General features: G+C 43.5%; 1 protein-coding gene across 6 annotated transcripts in view; it reads left to right on the forward strand.

Moving 5' to 3' along the window:
- ABHD6 (abhydrolase domain containing 6, acylglycerol lipase) overlaps nucleotides 1-21,099 on the forward strand; it is a 75,593-nt gene that overhangs the window by 47,995 nt on the left and 6,499 nt on the right. For all 6 annotated transcript variants that reach the window (XM_073901430.1, XM_025885475.2, XM_073901431.1 and 3 more), the window contains 6 exons: nucleotides 7,224-7,380; nucleotides 9,769-9,882; nucleotides 11,087-11,219; nucleotides 14,412-14,569; nucleotides 17,709-17,763; nucleotides 17,982-18,082. In XM_073901430.1, coding sequence (XP_073757531.1) covers nucleotides 7,224-7,380; nucleotides 9,769-9,882; nucleotides 11,087-11,219; nucleotides 14,412-14,569; nucleotides 17,709-17,763; nucleotides 17,982-18,082 — 718 coding nt within the window. The remainder of the gene's footprint in view (nucleotides 1-7,223; nucleotides 7,381-9,768; nucleotides 9,883-11,086; nucleotides 11,220-14,411; nucleotides 14,570-17,708; nucleotides 17,764-17,981; nucleotides 18,083-21,099) is intronic.

The raw sequence follows: 21,099 nt of genomic DNA on the forward strand, positions 1-21,099 counted from the left end.
AAGAAGGGCAAACCAATGGGACAGGAGAGCCCAGGAACAGACGTACATAGATACAGTCCCTTGAATTATGCTTTGCAGCGGGGGAAGGGGGCTGTGTCAACTAGATATCCATGTGGGAAAAAGTTCATCATGACCTGTTTGGTAGGCAGAATTACTAAAACACTCCCACAAAGATCTACCTCTGTAATCCCAAGAACCTGTGAATATGACAACAAATCACTCCCACAGTTGTTACGTTATATACAGTTGACCTAAAGACAAGATTACCCCAGGAGGCCTGATCTAGTCATATTAGCTCTTAAAAGTGGAGGGGTTTGAAGGACGAGAAAGACTCAGTGCTGTGTCTAGTTTGAAGTCAGAGAGGACCCCATGAGAGGGAATGCTAGTGGGCTCTAGGAGCGGATGGCCCATGGCCTGACAGCCAGCAAGACAGCAGGGATCTCAGTCCTAGACCCCAAGAACCTGAATGCTGCTAATAACCTAAAAAGCTTAGAAGTTGATTCCTTCCCAGAGCTTCCAGATCAGAGCCGGCGGGTGCCTTGATTTCAGCTTTGTGATACCTTCAGAAGAGAACTCGGCTAAGCTCACTCCTGACCTACAGAATCTTGAGTTAATAAATGAGTGTTGTTTGAAGCTGCTAAGCTTGGTAATTTGTAACGCAGCCATAAAAAAGAATACGGCCTCATCTACAACCTTGTACCATGCACAAAAATCAAATCCAGGTGGATTATAGATCTAAATGAAACAATAAAGCTTTTGTAAGAAAACATAGAAAAACCTCACAACAAGAGGTTATCCAAATGACCAGTAAACATATGTAATGGTGGTCAACCTTGTTGGCCATACAGGACATTTAATAAATGAAAACCACAATGAGAGGCCATTTCCCACCCACCAGGATGGCTTACGTGAAACAGACCAGCAATTCCAAGTATGGGAAAGGATGTTGTATTCATATCCTAGAGCTGCTGTGATAAATGACCGCAATGTGGGTGACTTAAAACAACAGATATTTATTCTCTCATAGTTCTGGAGGTTGGAAATACCAAATCAAGGTTTTGGCAAGGTCAGTTCCTTCTGGCAGCTCTGAGGGACAATCTGTTCAGTGGCTCTTCCCTAGCTTCTGGTGACTGTGAGCTATCCTGGGCATTCTTTGAGTTGCAGATATGTCCTTCATATGTAGATGTGGCGCTTCACTGTCTGCCTCTATATGTCACATGGTGTTGTTCCTTTGGTGTGTTTCTGGGTCCACATTTCCCTTTTTTTATAATGGCGCTGGCCATATTGGATTTAGGGCCAACCCTAAGCCAGTATGACCTCAACTCAACTCGATTATATCTGGAAAGACGCTATTTTGTTTTGTTTTGTTTTTTTGGACGCTGTTTCCAAATAAGGTCATATCTCCAGGTTCCAGATAGACGTGAATTTGGGGGAATACTATTCAACCCACTATGGATGTGGAGCAACTAGAATCTGGCGTATTGTTGATAAAGTGTAAATTAGTTTGGAAAACTTTTTGTCAATATGACCCCCTCATTTCACGCAATAGAAGTATTTCTGTAGTGTGTGTATATATGTATATATATACACATATATGTATATATATACACACACACATATATATGGGAAGAGAGAGATCAAAAGACGTATGAAAGAATGTTCCATAGCAGCTTCATTTATAGTACCTCTGAACTGGAAACACCAGTGTCTGTTAATACCTAATAGATACATAAAGGTGTAGTTGTGCCACTATTCATATAGTATTCAATGGAAAGGAAAGAACTTGTGCTATATTCTACAACACAAACGTAATATTGAGTGAAGGAAGTCAGAGACAAACAAATACTTATCATATGATAAAGTTCTGAAACAGCAGAACTGTCCTGGAGACGTAAAGGGAGGCAGGGGTTACCTTTGGCGGGTAGTGATGGGGAAAGACACAAGATAGGCACCTGGGATGCTGGTCATTTTCTAGATCCTAATCTGGGTGGCAGATGCTGGATTCATTCGTTTTGTACAAATTCATCAGGCTGTACGCTTAAAATTCATGCCCTTTTTTAAAAAAAGCTACCGTATGATCCAGCAATTTCACTCCTAGGTGAGCTGAGAACACGAAGAGAACTGAAAACATGTCCACAGAAAAAGTTGTACATGAATGTTCATAGTGGCATTATTTCTAAGAGCTAAAAAGGAAAAACAATCCAAATGTCCATGAACTGATGACTGGATAAACAAGTGTGTGTATCCATATGATGGAATATGATTTAGCCTTAAAAAGGAATGGAGTATTGGGCGCCTGGGTGGCTCATTTGGTTAAGCGACTGCCTTCGGCTCAGGTCACGATCCTGGAGTCCCAGGATCGAGTCCAGCATCGGGCTCCCTGCTCAGCAGGCAGTCTGCTTCTCCCTTTGACCCTCCCCCCTCTCATGCTGTCTCTCTCTCTCTCAAATAAATAAAATCTTTAAAAAATTTAAAAAAAAAGGAATGGAGTACTAATACATCCTATAACATAGACTAACTTGAAAAGCATTATGCTAGGTGAAATAAACCAGACACAAAAAGCCACATACCAAATGTGACCCCATTTATATGAGATATCCAGAATAAGCAAATCCATAAAGTAAACACAAAGAGACATGAAGGAAATTAGTGGTTGCCAGGATCTATAGGGAGAGGGTGATGGAGAGTGAGTGCTAATCAGTGTGGATTTCTTCTTTTTTTTTTTTTTTTTAGGATTTTATTTGTTTATTTGACAGAGAGAGAACACAAGCGGGGGAGCAGCAGAGGGAAAGGGAGAAGCAGGCTCTCCACCAAGCAGGAAGCCCGATGCGGGGCTTGATCCCAGGACCCTGGGATCATGACCTCAGCCAAAGGCAGACGCTTAACGACTGAGCCACCTAGGCGCCCCCCCCTTTTTTAAATTATGGTAAAACATATGTAACATAAAATTTACCATTCTACCCATTTTAAAGTATACAGTTCAGTCTTGTTTCTTTTTGATGAAAATGTTCCAGATATAGATAGTGGATGGTTGCATTACTTTGTGAATATACTTAAAAAAAAAAAATCCTCAATTGTATTTAAAAGGGTGACTTTTATGGTATATCAATTATATCTCAATAAAAAGAAAGCTATACTCAACAGCCTAGTCATTAGGGAAATGCAAATCAAAACCACAGTGAGATATTACACAAATTAGGGTGGCTATTATTACATAATTTTTTAGGGTACCTATTTAAAAAAAACAGAAAATAACAAGTGTTGGTGAGGATATAGAGAAATCCTTGTGCATCGCTGGTAGAAATGTGAAATAGTACAACTGCTGTGGACAAATTTAGTGGTTCCTCAAAAAAAAAAAAGTTACACTTAGAATTACCTTATGATCCAACGATCCTACTTCTGTGTATAAACCCCAAAGACTTGAAAGTAGGAACTCAAACCGGCATTTATATACTGATGTTCGTAGCAGCATTACTTACAATAGCCAAAAAAATGAAACTTCCCAAATATTCATTAATAGATGAATGAAAGGTCACCTGGGTGGCTGTGTTGGTTAAGCAACTGCCTTCAGCTCAGGTCATGAACCCAGGGCCCTGCTTCTCCCTCTCCCTCTGCCACTCCCCCTGCTTGTGCTCTTCTGCTCTCTCTGTGTCAAATAAATAAATAAAATCTTTAAAAAAAAAAGATGAATGGTAAACAAAATGTGGCACCTATATACAATGGAATGGTATTCAATTTGTTTTTTTCTTTTTAAAGATTTTATTTATTTATTTGACAGAGACACAGCGAGAGAGGGAACACAAGCAGGGGGAGTGGGAGAGGGAGAAGCAGGCTTCCCGCGGAGCAGGGAGTCCGACGTGGGGCTCGATCCCAGGACCCAGGGATCCTGACCTGAGCCAAAGGTAGATGCTTAATGACTGAGCCACCCAGGCACCCAGAATTTCATTCCTTTTAAAAACTGAATACCAGGGGTGCCTGGGTGGCTCAGTTGTTAAGCGTCTACCTTCAGCTCAGGTCATGATCCCAGGGTCCTGGGATCGAGTCCCACGTCGGGCTCCCTGAGCAGGGAGCCTGCTTCTCCCTCTCCCACTCCCCGTGCTTGTGTTCCCTTTCTCACTGTCTCTCTCTCTCTGTCAAATAAATAAATAAAATCTTTAAAAAATAAATAAAAATAAAAGGAATGAAATTCTGACACCTGCTATAACATGGATGAACCTTGACATCATTATGGAATGTGGAATAAGCCAGACACAAAAGAACAATGTTGTATGAATCTGTTTATATGAGGTGCCTATGATAGGCAGACTCATAGAGATAGAAAGTAGAATAGAGGTTATCAGGGGCTGAAGGGAGGAGGGGAATGGGGGGGTTATTATTTAAGGGTGATAGAATTTCTGTTTGGGATGATGAAAAAGTTCTAGAAATGGATGGTAGTGATGGTTATGTACAACATTGTGAATGTACTTAATGCCACTTAATTGTGTGGTTAAAATGGTGAATCTTCTGATGCATATTTTACCACAAAAAAAGAAAGAAAGGAAGAAAGAAACAGAAGTGTTAAAGTACTTTTCTGCCAGAGGTTCTTGTAACCTAGTAATGCTGAGACTTCTAGGATGAAGGGTCTGGACCCTGGAGGAGTGTAAATGTATGCAGTGGAGTACCCCATCACTCAGCCATAAAAAAGGAAGATCTTACCATGTGTGACAACATGGATGTACCTAGAGGGTATTATGCTAAGTGATATTTCAGTCAGAGAAATACCGTGTGACTTGACTTATGTGAGGAATCTAAAAAACAAGACAAATGAACAAACAAAAAACAGAAAGAGAATCATAAATGCAGAAAACAAACTTGGTGGTTGCCAAAGGGGAAGTGGGTGGGGGGATGTACAAGGTTCCAGTTATACAATAAATGAGTCGTGGAGATGAAAATTAGAGCAGAGGGAATATAGTCCAGAGTCTGTAAAAACAGCATGCTGTTACCTGGTGATGTATCCTGGCAGATGGCAGCTACACTTAACGTGGGGAGCACTGACTCATGTGTAGAATCGCCCAAGCACTGTATTGCGTACCCGAAGCTCATAAAACATTGTATGTCAACTATACTTTAATTTTTAAAAAAGATCACATAGTCAATAAATGAATGACCTGGGATATGAATGAATGCATGAGCTCGTGTTAGTAGTGCTATGATGTAGAATTTTGAAATATGCTTGCTTCATCATAAGAGCTTTTAAGCTAGCCAGTGTTGTTTTTACTGTGTTGAACAGGGAATGCATTTCATTGAAAAAGGAAAGCAGTAAAAGTCTCCCTCCTCCCCTGTTCCCTTTCCACCTGCTTCTCACTAGAATCCCCGCCTCCACTCCACATAGTCATCTTAATAGTGTCTGGTATATGCTCTCATGCTTTTTGTTTGCAGATGCAAGTAAATATGAATAAATAGCCTCATTCCCTTCTCCCTTTGTTTACACCAAGGGTTAACACTGGTCCGTTTAGGCAATTTGCTTTTTGTAGGACTTGGCTACCTCTCTGGTGCAGTGTACTCCAAAGTGAATCTCTGATTGAATTAATTATCTTTCATCTTAGAGAGATTCTTCATGCAGAGAGTTCAATTTGTTTGGTGGTAATTCTATATTGAAATTGAATTCGGGCCAAACTCCAGCACTGCCAAGTCTTACGTAACCGACAGAAGCTGAACTTTCAACCAGCTGCCGTATGTTGTGAGGAATTAAAGCCAGAAGACTGATGCAGATAGTTCCTAAGAGTCAAGTTCTCAGGTGCCTGGTGGCTCAGTTGCTTAAGCATCTGCCTGTGGCTCAGGTCATGATCCCAGGGTCTTGAGGAGCCCTGCTCAGTGGGGAGCCTGCTTCTCTCTCTCCCTCTGCCCCTCCCTACCCCCAACTCGTGCTCTCTCTCACTATCTCCCTCTCTTTCTCAAATCAATAAATAAAGTCTTAAAAAAAAGTCAAGTTCTCACTCTCAAAATCTCTAGGGGAAGAAACCAGCATATATGAATATATATGTAATTAATATATATTTTTAAATACATATATATGTATATGTGTTTGGGAGGTGGCATATGGCCCTTATTGAGCTTATCCACCAGAGTGGAAATAATGTCTGTATAAAAACAAATGTTTGTTACTATGACTTCTACATCACAATTAAAATCCACCATTGAGTCCACTCAATCAAAATCCACTAGTTCAAAATCAATAGCTTCTTTGAAGCCACAGTAACTCTTAGATAAGGTTAAGACTCAAAAGCAGAAATTTGGTTGGCTGGAAAGCGAATTAAACTTCCCAGTTGCTCAAATAGAATTACAAAAGGACAAAATTGTGTTTTTCGCAGAGATAAGAGTCCGCTGGACTCACCAACACTGGACAGCTGTCTCTGAGGATTTCATCCTGAGATCGTCAGGAATCCAGGCACCCTTTAGACAGTCATGTGTTGTCCTTTCTCCCCATTCAGAGATTTGTGGATGTGTGGAGTGACACCACCACCAGCAATTGTAGCCTTGATGAGAGAGGCTGGTTCTTCCTCTCCACAGAGAGCAGGTTGCTTTACCTGAAGTCTTGGGATGCATTTCCTGCCCGTCAGGGTCCCTCTGCAGTGAGGTACTTACTTTGGGATGGTGCTACACAAATAGCGTTCATGGCCCGTCGTCCTAGATTTCAGGTGTCCGTGAATATGGCCCGCCAGGATTTCGCAAGCCAGCTCTCTGCAAGGGGAAACTGCCTTCGTCTTGGCCTTTCTGGAGTTCCTCCCATCCTTACTGCCAGCCACTTTGAATTCAGCTGCAGCGCAAGCAAGCGAGGCAGAGAAAGGCCAGTCAGACAGCTGGAGAGATCCCACCGCCTACTCCTTCATCACACCACCATTCAAACTGCTAAAAATAGAGATACAAATATATAGATTAACAAAAGGCTATGACATGTCATGCTCCTTCAGAAACTACTCTTTTTTTCTCCTCCTAGTTAGAAGTATTAGAAAAGTACATACCAGAATATTTATTTAAGGTGCTTCCTGGAATGGTTTCACTTAGTGTGCCCTGAGGGTGAAGCTCAGGGGGACTCCAGAGACCTCTGGGAAGAAGGAGGAGGGGAGCTGGAAGAAGGGTCTGTCTTCCCATGCAGTAGGACTGTGAACAGGGCACATGCCCCTCCCAAAGCCACTTCTCTGGAGCTTGCTGATTTTGTCTAGCCTCTATTTTTTCCTCCTCAGGTACTGGCGGAGAACGTTGGGTATGCAGGTCCACTACGTTTACCACGAAGACTATCAGTTCTGTTATTCCTTCCGGGGCAGGCCTGGGCACAAACCGTCCATCCTCATGCTGCATGGGTTCTCTGCACATAAGGATATGTGGCTCAGCGTGGTCAAGGTGCGGTTCTAGGTTCTTCTCTCTCCATAGGGTGGCACTCAGTAAAGAAAAGGGTGTCCACTTGCATGTGATGTCGTCAGCAATGATGGAAAGCCAAGGGAGCCCAGAACTGTGGTTCAAATCATCTTAAAACTAATTCAGTAGAGGGGCGCCTGGCTGGCTTAGTCGGTAGAGCATGCAACTCTAGATCTCAGGGGTTGTGAGTTCAAGCCCCGTGTTGGGCATGGAACCTATTTTTAACCCCCCCCCCCACAAAAAAAACTAATTCAGTATACAGTTAACCCTTGAACAGCATGGGAATTAAGGGAGCCCACCCATGATGCAGTCAAAAACTCACGTATAGCTTTTTTGCTCTCCCCAAATTTGACTACGAATAATCTGTTAACTGGAAGACTTACCAATAACATAAATGGTCAGTTAACACATATTTTGTATGTCATATGTATTATAGATTGTATTCTTAAAATAAGCTAGAGAAAAGAAAATGTTATTAAGAAAATCATAAGGAAGGGCGCCTGGGTGGCTCAGTGGTTAAGCGACTGCCTTCGGCTCAGGTCATGATCCTGGAGTCCCGGGATCGAGTCCCACAGAGCCCGCTTCTCCCTCTGACCCTCTCCCCTCTCATGCTGTTTCTCTCTCTCTCTGTCTCTCAAATAAATAAATAAATAAAATCTTTTTTAAAAAAAAAGAAAATCATAAGGAAGAGAAAATACATGTACTGCATTGTATCGAAAAAATCCACCTCTAAGTGGACCTGCACAGTTCAAACCCATGTTGTTTGAGGGTCAGCTGTGTTACTCAAATCCTTTTGTCAGACAAAAGTTACTCAGTTCAGTATTATTTGTAAAACCTGCACCTTAGAAATCATTTCACCATACGAATATATGAATATTCACCATATGAATATTCTTAGGGAAGGTTTCTGACACTCTGCTTCCTCGCAGAACTTGTCATGACTGGGGCGCCTGAGTGGCTCAGTCAGTTAAGCGACTGCCTTCGGCTCAGGTCATGATCCTGGAGTCCCGGGATCGAGTTCCACATCGGGCTCCCTGCTCAGCGGGGAGTCTGCTTCTCCCTCTGACCCTCTTCCCTCTCATGCTCTCTATCTCTCATTCTCTCTCTCTCTCAAATAAATAAATAAATAAAATCTTTAAAAAAAAAAAGAACTTGTCATGACTGTCAAGATCAGGTTGAACAAAATCATTTATTCTTTTTTTTAAATTAATTTATTTATTTTAAAGATTTTATTTATTTATTTGAGAGGGAGAGAATGAGAGATAGCACGAGAGGGAAGAGGGTCAGAGGGAGAAGCAGACTCCCCACTGAGCAGGGAGCCCGATGCGGGACTCGATCCCGGGACTCCAGGATCATGACCTGAGCCGAAGGCAGTCGCTTAACCAACCGAGCCACCCAGGCACCCTAGAGAAACTGTCTTGATCTGACAGCTTTCTGAGATAGTTTTCCAAATCACTCACTTTCTGTCCTGGTTTCCTTGGGTGTGGCAACGTGCTCTACTTGGTAAGAGTGACCAGCTGGTGCAGGTTGGGCCTGGGAGAGGTCTTGGGAGGGACGTGCTCCAGACTCCCACCTCAAGCAGAACCATGCCTGAATGATTCCAAGTAGGATCTATGCCAGGGGGAAAAGGCTCACACATCCTATAGTCACTCCTGTTCTCATTCCCAAATTCCACTGTAAGGACAGTCATCCTCATGCCATAACGAACCTCTCACTTCCTGACCCTCCTCAGATATTTTTGGTATAACTGGTATTTTGTGTATTGATAGCTGATGTTTCTCAGCTTCTGGTTAAAAGTGGCACAAATATAAATGGAAGGTGTCTTTGGATAATAATCATCCCAGGAATTAGACCTTAATGCAAAAAAAAAAAAGGGGGGGGGTTTGAAACCAGAATCAGAGTGATCAGACATGGTTCTGAGCTTTGCTCCTGTTGGCTCCGGAGCCTCCCACGGTTCTGGGAGAACAGAGTCTTCTTTCCTAGCTCCAAGTCTCCCCAAGTCAGTGGCTGCATGACTGGAGTAAGTGTGGAGGGGGTGAAAGGAAAGGAGAGAGTACTTACCAGCTGGTATCGAGAAAGAGCGAGACTCAAGCCTGCTACCCTGACCTTTATCCACCCCCCCCCCCGCTTTCCACACATCTCCTGAGTCCCCTCCCATCTTTGTATTGGTCTTTGAGGGTCTCTGCTCCCTAGGAGGCTACTAGCAGTACTCACACCATATGTAACTAGGACAAGACACTGGGTGGCCTAGGCCCAGACATCCTCAGGGATGGCTGTCCAGGTCACTTGGTAAGTGGGAGTGACCTCCCTAGAAGAGTGAGCAGACATGTCCTGCACACCACATCCTGACTCTCTGCACCTGTGTGTCCCTAGTTCCTTCCAAAGAACCTGCACTTGGTCTGCGTGGACATGCCAGGACATGAGGGCACCACCCGATCCTCCCTGGATGATCTGTCCATAGATGGGCAAGTAAAGAGGATACACCAGGTAAGCAGGAGGCTCCGCCAAAAATTGCTCAGACTGTGTCTTACCCACCTTGCGTGCCCAAGTCTGGAGAGCACGAAAGAGAGTTCCATGCTGACTTGTAACCAGTATCCAGTGCATTCTGTCTGCAAATATTTGCAAACAAAAATGGCATCCCAGTGGTATCATTGGTCAGCTGTGGAGGACCAGGACCTATTGCAGACAGTGCTCCTTTAAGCCTACTTTATTTAGTTATTTCTCAAGAAATATGATACGGACCTTTTTTTTTAGCTCTTTAAAAAAGGAGTTTAGAATTCTCAAGACCATTTCCCTAGAGTCTATTTTTTTTGCTTACCACCTACATGACACAACATAATGATGGCCCCTCTGCCTAGTTGTGGAGGATGGGGAGGGTGCTCTTTGCATTTTGTTCTTTTTTAGCATCTAGCCTCAGCCTCTCTCTGGCAGGGCTTTCAAGGTCATGGGGCTCTTGAATCACTTCAGAATTTAGTAATCTGTGAGTTACAGATTGACATTATGAATTTTCCCCAGATGAGGTTGTTTATTTAATGTCTGTACCCAGCCTAACCCTTACCTTTGAAGTGTGTATTCTGATGAGGTCAGGAACCTTGTCTTTTGGGGTCTTGGCTGTATCCTCAGGAGCTGACCATAGTTCCTTATACATAATAGATATCCAATAAATACATTTTTTTAAATGGGTGGATGGTTGGTGGAACGGTTGGATGAATGGTTAGATGGTTGAATAGACAGGTAGGTGAATCATTATATGAAATGAATGGATGGATGGGAAGGGCTTTTAATGTAGGGTAAGAGTCAGCAAGCCATTGTTGGCTTTCTGTAAGCGAGGTTTTCTTGGAATATAACCATGCTTATTCATTTACATGTTAGCTCTGGCCACTTTTGTGCTACAACAGCAGGGTTGAGTAGTTGCAGCAGAGAACATACGACCCACAAAGAAGAAATATATTTCTCTTGGGACCTTTGTAAAAAAAAAAAAAAGTTTGCTGGCTCATGAGTTAGGGGAATCCTTGTCGGTTTTATACTTATAAATGACCCTTCAATCACCATGCCAGGTAAAGAGGATTATATGCCACAGGGTTTGTCTGGATAATGGATCCAGTAGATTTCAGAGGTTTTCTGCTGTGTAATCAGTCTTGTTATTGTCTACAGCTATATAACCAAACCTCCTTCTCATTTCCCTCCCTAGTTTGTAGAATGCCTCAAGCTGAACAAAAAACCCTTCCACCTCATAGGCACCTCCATGGGTGGCCACGTGGCTGGGGTATATGCTGCTTACTACCCATCAGATGTCTGCAGTCTTTGTCTCGTGTGCCCTGCTGGTAAGTTACAAGGCTAAAATAAGCCCTGTGCGTGACTTAAACAAATGGCAGTGTCTGCGCTGTCTTGTAGAATCATTTTTTCAATATCTACTTTAGAGATACGCAATGCTTCAGTGATAACTAACCAACAATAATCGAATAACCGTAATCATAACCATACTAACTGAAAATCTAGAGCCAGCCTTGTTCCACAAAGGATTCGATGGTTAATTTAAGTGTGTCCTAGTACATTACAGCATATAAATACTTTGAAATATAATGATAATATTAAGAGCCAGCATTTTTCTTTTTTTAAGATTTTATTTATTTATTTGAGAGAGAGAGTGAGCAGGGGGAGGAGCCTAGGGAGAGGAACATGCAAACTCCGAGATCAGCACGGAGCCCAGTGCGGGGTCCAGTCCCATGACTCTGAGGTCATGACCTGTGCTGAAACCTAGTCAGATGCTCAGCTGACTAAGCCACCCAGGCGCCCCTAACATCCAACATTTATTGAGCTCTTACGAGCTAAGGTCTTTATATGGATTTAATTCTTGCCATATCCTTCTAAGGTGAAAGTACTATTATTATGCCTCTCTCCTTTTTTGCTGAAAACTCAGAAATCTTGATACATGACAAGATCTTTTTTAAAAAAATCAACATACTTTAGTTTCTGTGTTTTTATGTGTATACGTGTCAACTTGAACTGTAATACGTCCCCAGAAGTTACAATTTGAAGTCGGATTTTTTTTTAAGGATTTTATTGGGAAAAAAAGATTTTATTTTTTTAAGTAATTTCTACATCCAATGTGGGGCTCAAACTTAACCCCAAGATCAAGAGTCACATACTTCACTAACTGAGCAAGCCAGGCACCCCTGAAGCTGGATTTTTAGAATTCATTTTCTTCTATAAGTCTTCAAATTAGGATATATAATGTGTTAGAGAGAAAATCTTAATTTTTCTTTTTCCTTCTCCTGCTCCCTCTCTCTCTCATACTTTACTGGATTATGATTTACATGTAGTAAATTGCCCAAATTTTAAGTATACATCTCAGTGATTTTTTACATGGGTAATTACTCTCCAGATCGAGATAGTACACCCATTTTATAGGTGGGAACATTGAGGCACAAAGAAATTACGTTACTGCTGGAGCTACAATAGGAACGGATCCTAGGTTGTCTGACTCTAGAACCCAAACTGTGGTTTTTTGGAAATCCTTTGATGTCCACTACCTCTTATATGTCACTCTTACCCACTATCTCCTTTATCTGCTAGAACCTACCGTGAGTCAAACCTTCTACTGAAACCTAACTAAAGTGACCTTTTAAAATCTTTTAGTCACCAAAATCGCTTTCAGGTCTGTTAAGGACATTGCAATGGAAACTCCCAAAGGATTTTCTTTTCTCCTTTTTCCAGGCACTATGTCTGAATTAATTTGGTCTTTTGGTAATAAAGTTTGAGAATCGGAGAAACAGCTCCAATGGAAGTTATTAGATTTTTAATTGTTTATGGAAGGTCAAATCTAACTGACTTTTTTGAACGTATGTTCATTTGCACTCCTAAGTTTCAATTGGGAATTTAAAATTGAGATTATTTGGGGGCAGCTGGGTGGCTCAGTCAGTTAAGCATCCAACTCTTCATTTCGGCTTGGGTCATGATCTCAGGGTCTCTGGCTCTGCACTGAGTGTGGAGCCTGCTTATGATTCTCTTTCTCCCTCTCCTCTTGCCCCTCCTCCCCACTCATGCTCTTACTTAACTGATTGATTGAGTGATTAAAAATAAATAAAATTAAGATGATTTGTGTGTGGAAATGAAAAGATAAGCTTTTTTACTTTGAAATAATTTTAAATTTACAAAAATGTTGCAGAGATAGTACAGAGAGTCCCACATAACCCTTCACCCAGCTTCTCCCATTGTTAATGGCTCACCTTACCACAGTAAATTTGTCACAGCTAAGAAACCAACACTGGTGGGCGCCTGGGTGGCTCAGATGGTTAAGCGTCTGCCTTCGGCTCAGGTCATGATCCCAGGGTCCTGGGATCGAGTCCCGCATCGGGCTCCCTGCTCCTTGGGAGCCTGCTTCTCCCTCTGCCTCTTTCTCTCTCTCTCTCTCTCTCTGTCTTTCATGAATAAATAAATAGAATCTTTAAAAAAAAAAAAAGAAAGAAAGAAACCAACACTGGTAACAGCATTAATAACTGAACTCTGGGATGAATTTGGATTTCATTTGTTTTTCCACTAATGTCCTTTTTCTGTTCCAGGATCCAATCCAGGATACCACATGACATTTAATCTAGGATTATTTTTAAAGTAAAAGGAAATAGATCATGTAACCTGTCCCATGACATCACAAAAGCCACACGATGCTTGTGCTAGCTTTAAAGGAACTGCTGAATATAGGAAATCTATAAAGTGTGGGTTTCTGCAGCACAGTATGATGTCACTGCCTTTCTTCTGAAACGTAGCTCGTCAGCTAAGTTAAACACCTAGACCTTTGCTCCGTGTTGGAAGTGAAAATTACTTCTACTCTCCCGTGCACATCAGCTCATGTGAATGAATTCTCTCATGTCTTGCTCCAGGGAGATAGGAAATGATGGTCAGTCTCAAAGGCGTCTGGTATCAGTGAGCACCTAATGCTCTCCTGGAGGAAGAGGGGCTGTGTGGAGGGCAGCTACTCTCTCTCTCCCTGTGGTTATGTATTGACCCCAAAAAAGAGACTACTAAGTGGCTCCAGGCCAAGGGAAGGAGGCGTCAGTCACTCCAGTCCTATGTTCTCTTCCCATCATGTATTTTATCAGCTCTCCTCTCAATGATAACGGATATGAAGGGGCTCAGGCAAGTTGTCTTCTAGACTGATGCTTCTTAAACTCTTTCATACACATGCCTCCCCGGCAGCTTGTTCAGTGCAGATTCAGAGTGAAGAGACTTAGGAGAGGGACTGAGATTCTGCATTTCCTATGGGCTTCCAATGCTGCTGGTCCATGGACCACAGTTTGAGTAACCAGTCCCTAAACCATCCTGAAGGAGTCTTTTTCTGTTTCTCAGAGTGGGGTTTTGACTTTGAGCCCGGATGATAGTACCAATGAAAAAGAAATCTGGTGAAAAACACCTGAAATATCCTAGCCTCTGGGCTGATATTGGAAGTTTCCTATATAAAATGAGACTTGGTAAGAAGGTAGGTACATTGCCAAGCTGTTCTGGTTTGAATCCCACAGGCTTGCAGTACTCAACTGATAATCAATTTGTACAGCGGCTCAAAGAACTGCAGAACTCGGCCACCATGGAGAAGATCCCCTTGATCCCATCCACCCCAGAAGAGATGAGTGAAATGCTCCAGCTCTGCTCCTATGTCCGCTTCAAGGTGCCCCAGCAGGTATTGTGCTTTCAGCAGCAATATGCCTGCCCTCTGCCACAGGTTCAGCCAGCCTCCTCACGCACCCCTTCCCTCTTGTGCTCCTCTATGTAGTCATTCAACGGCTGTCTGTCCTGGGTCTGTGACGGGTCAGGCATGGTGTTTAGACACAGTGGTGAAGAAAGAAGACAGGGTACCTGGGCAGACACAGGCCAGTTTCGGGAAGCAGACAGTTAACAAGTAAATATGTACGCATGGTGATAAGTCCTATGGCAGAAATGAAGATGGTATAGTGATTGACAGGAGGGAGGCGGGGGAGTCTTTGATAAGCCTCTCTGAGGAAATAATGTGGGCAGAGGTGGGGAAAACATAGATAAGTTCAAGACACTGGAAGGAGGCTGGGGCCCAGGCCTGGCATCTTATCTAGAGAGAAAGCGGGGGAGGGAGGCAAGGGCTGCAGCAGAGACTTGCTTCTTTTCTTTTCTCTTCTTTCTTTCTTTCTTTTTAAATTTCAGGACTGCTTTACATGCTTAAAAATTGCTAAGAACCCTAAAGAGCTTTTGTTTGTGGAGGTTCTGCCTATTGATATTTACCATATCAGAAAGTAAAACTCAGAAAGGTAAAACACAAGAACATACAGGCACTCATTCCATTAGCTGTCAGCGTGATGACGCTGCCCCTCCACAAGCAGGCTTTGAGACACAGAATGCTTCTGAGAGCATGGAGGTGAAGCAGGCAAGTAACATTTAGCATTACGGGGGAAATCGTTTGACCTCACGAGCTCCCAGGAGCCACTTGGAGAACCACGGGGCTAGATCACATAGGACTCTACAGGTTATGAGAAGGAGCCTGCATTTCCCCTAAGAGGACCGGGTGGGGGGCACAAACAGAAGCAGAGAACCAGGGGGGTGCTCCTGTGGCCTGGCAGTGACAGTGGTGTAGACGAGGGCAGTGGCAGTGGAGACTAGAGATCCGAGCTGCTTTGGGAGGAAGGATGGGCAGGATTTATTGGCAAATTGGCAGTGGAGGATGGGGGACAGTGAGGACTCACAGGCGGCTTCTGGTACTTAAGTTGGACAAAGGCAGCAGTTTCTGAGTGAGGGAAGGAGAGAGGGAGAAGAGGTCTTGGGGACCAGCGAAGGGCTCCATTTGAGACATGTTCAGGTTCTGTGAGGCCTCCAGGTGCAGACGTCAAGCAGCCGGTTGCATATGCAGGTGGAGCTGAGGGACATCTGGCCCGGAGCTGTGCAGTTAGAGCCGTCCGCCAGGACGATGTTACTGGTCACGGTCTGAATGAAGCCGTGAATCTAGGGAGGCACTGTGGAAACCAAGAGAGGAGAATGCATGGCTAAGTCTCATAACTGCCACTAATCTCTTCCTAGTGTAGGAACTGGACCCTGCCTCGCGGGGTGGGTCCTCCTAGAAATTGAGGGAATGGGCTGTTTTCAGAGGTGTGAACATGACTCAGTTAAGGGGTATAGAAGCTCCCAGAATCTGATTCTGTGGTACATTCTATCCCTGAAATCCTCTCTTTAGTTGTGAGGTTGCACTGATCCCCTCCCAGCCATGCTCTCTGCCCAGAAGAGAGTGGCCAAACAGTGCTTTAGGAAATTCCATGCTTTGAGTTGTCAGGGATATGAGAACACGGGGAGAGAGTAAGTGGCAACTCTAGAAGTCTTCCCTCCTAGGAGGCAAGGAGCACCCGAGCACTCTGTGTCATGTTATGTTTGTCTGTTAACTTGTCTGCATCTTCCACTCTAACCTCAGTAAGACCAAGGATTTTGTCTTAACTGCCTGCTCTATCCGCAGCCTTTACTAACACGGTGCTTGCGTGAAGTAGGTCCTCAGTATAGATTGGGTGGGTCAGAGGGAGGGAGGATAATGCAGAGATGGAGAATGGATGTGTGAGTAGGTGCAGAGTAGATGGGCACATGAATTGTTGCATGTACATGCGTAGGTTAGGGATGCAGGAGAGATGAATGGCTGAATACTTGGTTGGATGAGGCTGCCTGGAGAATGCAGGGATGGAAGATGGATGGATTGGTGGATGCAGGATAGAGGGATACATCAGTAGACATGCATGTATGATTCAGAGATGTAGTGTGGATGGATGTCTGCATGAAGGAGGGATGGAGGATGGATGGATGGATGGGTAGGTACAGGGTAGGTGGATGCACAGATTTATGCACACGAGTCAGAGATGCAAGCAAGATGGGTGGCTGGGTGGGAGAGCAGAGGTCGAGGATGCAAGATGGATAGATGTGCACGTGCAAGATCATAGTAGAGGAAACAAAAGGGCTGATGCCGAGCACAGTGTGTTGGACAACTTGCCATTGGTGTCACCTCTAGGCTTTCACTTCCAGAATGGTCAGATTCTAGTCATGCTCCAGAGGGTTGGTTCAGAGCAGTTCTGGCTACATTTTCCCCCTTCAGTCAGTACACAGGACTCCTCAGAGTGCATCTGAGGGGCGCAAACCACTCCTAGGGAGATGAGAGGCGTGCCAGTGCTAATGTGAATGCTGTACCCTACTTCAGGGATTCCCATGGCAGGAGGAAGAGGAGGGCTGTGTTCCTTCTTCCCACAGCCAGTCTCTGGGTCAGGATCCCAGGTCCAGTAGATCTGGGGTACCCACATTGGCTGCAGCCTTCACCAGCCCTCCACAAGGAAAGCAAAGATAACACTGAATAATAAACAAAGAACTATGGAACCCATCCCAGAATTTTTTAAATAGTTCATCTCTTTATTGTTCAAGAGGCCCATCATCCCCACTAGTTTGATTTTTTTTTTTAGTAGACCTTATTCTGCATTTGGATATTACTAAACAATTCCTTGATATTATTTCTAGCCTTGATTGTATCTTAGGCTAAGCAGAGAATATCTCAAGATAAAGTGGCTGTGAACCATGTCAGGTGTTTTTACATGCTTTGGCTTCCCAGCATTACTCGGGTTCCTTCCTAATTACAAAGGAAAAAGCGTCAGATGACCCTAATTCCCAATTACAATGCATGCTCCGTGGTGGGAATTTGGAGCCCTGGGCCCTAAAACCTTGACACTGCCATACATTGCCAGACTTTATTTCCTTCGTTGTCCCGGAGCCACGGGGGGGCCTGAGGAAACAACCCGTCTCTTGCCTTCTAACCGTGGCTCACTTCTCCGTAGATCCTGCAAGGCCTTGTTGACGTCCGTATTCCTCATAACAACTTCTACAGAAAGCGTAAGTAGCCGTGGTTAGGCTTGGTGCTTGTGACGAGTGAAGCTCTAAGGGTGGTTGGCTTTTATATTTTACATTTCTGAGATTTTGATCGTTTTCTGGGGCCCCTAAAGACAGAAAGTGGCGGCCCTGAGTCCATGACTGTCCCTGAACTCTGTAGAGTTCTGGTGCCCACAGGCACAGCCCGGCACGCACTCACTTTGTTTTCCTTTTCTGAAAAGTGTTTTTGGAAATCGTCAGTGAGAAGTCAAGATACTCCCTCCATCAGAACATGGACAAGATCAAGGTCCCAACGCAGATCATTTGGGGGAAACAAGACCAGGTATGTAGCTCATCCCTGGGTACCCTTTGCCAGTGTCACCGGCCTCTGAGGAAAAGCAAGAGGTCATTTATCAAGTGAGCCTCACTGGCTGGTTTCTGATACCAGGAGGAGGTAGAACACACCTGGGTCAAGTGCTGATACTTATGGGGGGCATCATTCTCTTGAGTTGAGAGCAAAGATGTTGATCTTTTAAAATGAAAGAAAATCGGGGTGCCTGGGTGGCTCAGTCGGTTAAGCGTCTGCCTTTGGCTCAGGTCATGATCCCGGGGTCCTGGGATCCAGCCCCATGTCAGGCTCCCTGCTCAGTGGGGAGCCTGCTTCTCCCTCTCCCCCTCATGCTTGCTCTCTCTCTCTCTCTCTCAAATAAATAAGTAAAAATCCTAAGGGCGCCTGGGTGGCTCAGTCATTAAACGTCTACCTTCAGCTCAGGTCATGATCCCAGGGTCCTGGGCTCGAGCCCCACGTTGGGCTCCCTGCTCAGTAGGAAGCCTGCCTCTCCCTCTCCCTCCACCCCTCCCCCCGCTTTCTCTGTCTCTCCCGCTCTCTAAATAAACAAAATCGTAAAAAAAAAAAAAAAAAAACAACTTTAAAGAGTACAAAAAGGGTTGTAACAAAAATTTGATCTTTTTTCCATCCCAGGGTAGCTCTCACTGTCTTGCATATGTTTCTTCCATTTCCTAAGGCAGGGATTGACATGTTTTCTGTGAAGGGCCGGATAGCAGATATTTCTCCAACTTTGTGAGTCCTACTACTTCTGTCGCAGTTCCCGAGCTCTGCTGTTGTGCAAAGCAGCAGCAGACAGTAGTACGCAGAAAGTGGCTAGGCAGAGTGCCAGGGAACCTTCATTCCCACAGACAGGCAGTGGGCCGTTGTCTGCTTACTGCCCTTCTGAGCGTACGTGTATCTGCAGAGGTAGTCACATCTGTAAGTTTTTCAAACGTGCGTAACGACACTGTTCACAGTACTTCATATATGTAGGAATGTCTGTATCTTGGAAATCATTTCATACCAGCCCATGTAGATTTATTTACTCCATCTATTTTATATGTATATTTTTTATTTTACTGACTTTTATCAATATGTTTGGGTAAGCTTTTATAGTCATACACAAAAATGACATGACCAGTGGTTAAATCCTGCTTTTTTAAAAGATTTTTAAAAATTTTTACTTTCTCTCTCTTTTTTTTAATTAGAGAAAGAGAAGGAGGGGCAGAGGGAGAGGGAGAGAGAATCTTAAGCAGGCTCCACACCCAGCACAGAGCCTGATGCGGGGCTCGATCTCACGACCCTGAGATCATGATGTGAACCGAAATCAAGAGTTGGACGCTAAACTGACTGAGCCACCCAGGTGCCCCAAGATTTTTTTAAATTTTAATTCCAGTAAGTTAACCTACGGTGTTACATGAGTTTCAGGTGAACAATGCAGTGATTCAACACTTCCATACATCACCCGGTGCTCATCAGGACACGTGCGCTCCTTGATCCCCATCACCTGTTTAACCCATCCCCCCCTTCCCTCTGGTAACCATCAGTTTGTTCTCTATAGTTTAGGGTCTGTTTTTTTGGCTTGTCTTTTTTCCTTTGTTCATTTGTTTTGTTTCTTAAATTCCGTATGAGTGAAATCCTATGGTGTTTGTCTTTTTCCGACTGACTTATTTCACTTAGCGTGATACTCTCTAGCTCCATCCACGTCATTGCCAATGGCAAGATTTCATTCTTCTTAATGACTGAGTAATACTGTATATATCTGCCACATCTTCTTTATCCATTCATCAGTCAATGGACACTTGGGCTGTTTCCATAATTTGACTGTTGTAGATAATGCTGCTATAAACATATGGGTGCATGTATTCCTTGGAATTAGTATTTTTGCATTCTCTGGGTAAATATCCAGTAGTGCCATTACTAGATCATAGTGTAGTTCTATTTTTAACTGTTCAAGGAATCTCCAGACTGTTTTCCACAGTGGTTGCACCAGTTTGAATTCCCACCCACAGTGTAAGAGGGTTCCCCTTTCTCCACATCCTCACCAACACTTGTCATTCCTTGTGTTTTCTATTTTAGTCATTCCGACAGGTGTGAGGTGATATCTCATTGTGGTTTTGGTTTGCATTTCCCTGATGATAAGTGATGTTGAGCATCTTTTCATGTGTCTGTATGTCTTCTTTGGAGAATGTCTGTTCATGTCTTCTGCCCATTTTTTAATTGGATTTTTTTTTTTTTTTAAGTAGGCTCCATGCCCAGTGTGGAGCCCAGTGCAGGCCTCAAACTCACAACCCTGAGATCAAGACCTGAGCTGAGCTAGGAGTCTGACATTTAGCCAACTGAGCCAGTCAGGGGCCCCAATTTTGGATGTTGACTTGCATCAGTTCTTTGTATATTTTGGATACCAACCCTTTATCAGATATGTCATTTGCAAATATCTTTTCCCATTCTTAATATTTTATTTTGAAATAATTTCGAAATAATAAGATGAGTACAGAGTACTCTTATATACACTTTCCCTAAATTCATTCATTTTAACTGCTTTATTGAGGTATCATCTGCCTACCATCAAATTCACCTACTTGGGTGCCCCATCACAACCCAGTTGTAGAACATTTCTGTCACTCCCCAAAGTTCCCTCCTGCCCATTTGCAGTTAGTCCCAGCCCCACACAACCACAGATCTGTTTTCCATTTCTACAGTTTTACCTTTTCCTGAATTTTCACATAAATGGTATCATATAATAGGTACTCTTTGGTATCTGGCTCTCTTCACTCATGCATAATGTTCTTGAGGTTCCTTCATGTCAATACTTTGTTCCTTTTATAGGTGTCTTTCCATGGTATACATGTACTGTGTTTTATTTACTACCAATTTTTTAACATTTGCTGCATTGGCTTTTATTTATTTATTTTTTTAAGATTTTCTTTATTTATATGACAGAGAGAGCGAGAGCACAAGCAGGGGGAACAATAGAGGGAGAGGGAGAAGCAGGCTCCCTGCTGAGCAGGGAGCCTGATGTGGGGCTTGAT

This window comes from Callorhinus ursinus, unplaced genomic scaffold (genome assembly GCF_003265705.2).
Source record: "Callorhinus ursinus isolate GAN/ISIS: 27379988/994484 unplaced genomic scaffold, GSC_fseal_2.0 scaffold15, whole genome shotgun sequence".
Classification (NCBI taxonomy): Eukaryota; Metazoa; Chordata; class Mammalia; order Carnivora; family Otariidae; genus Callorhinus; species Callorhinus ursinus.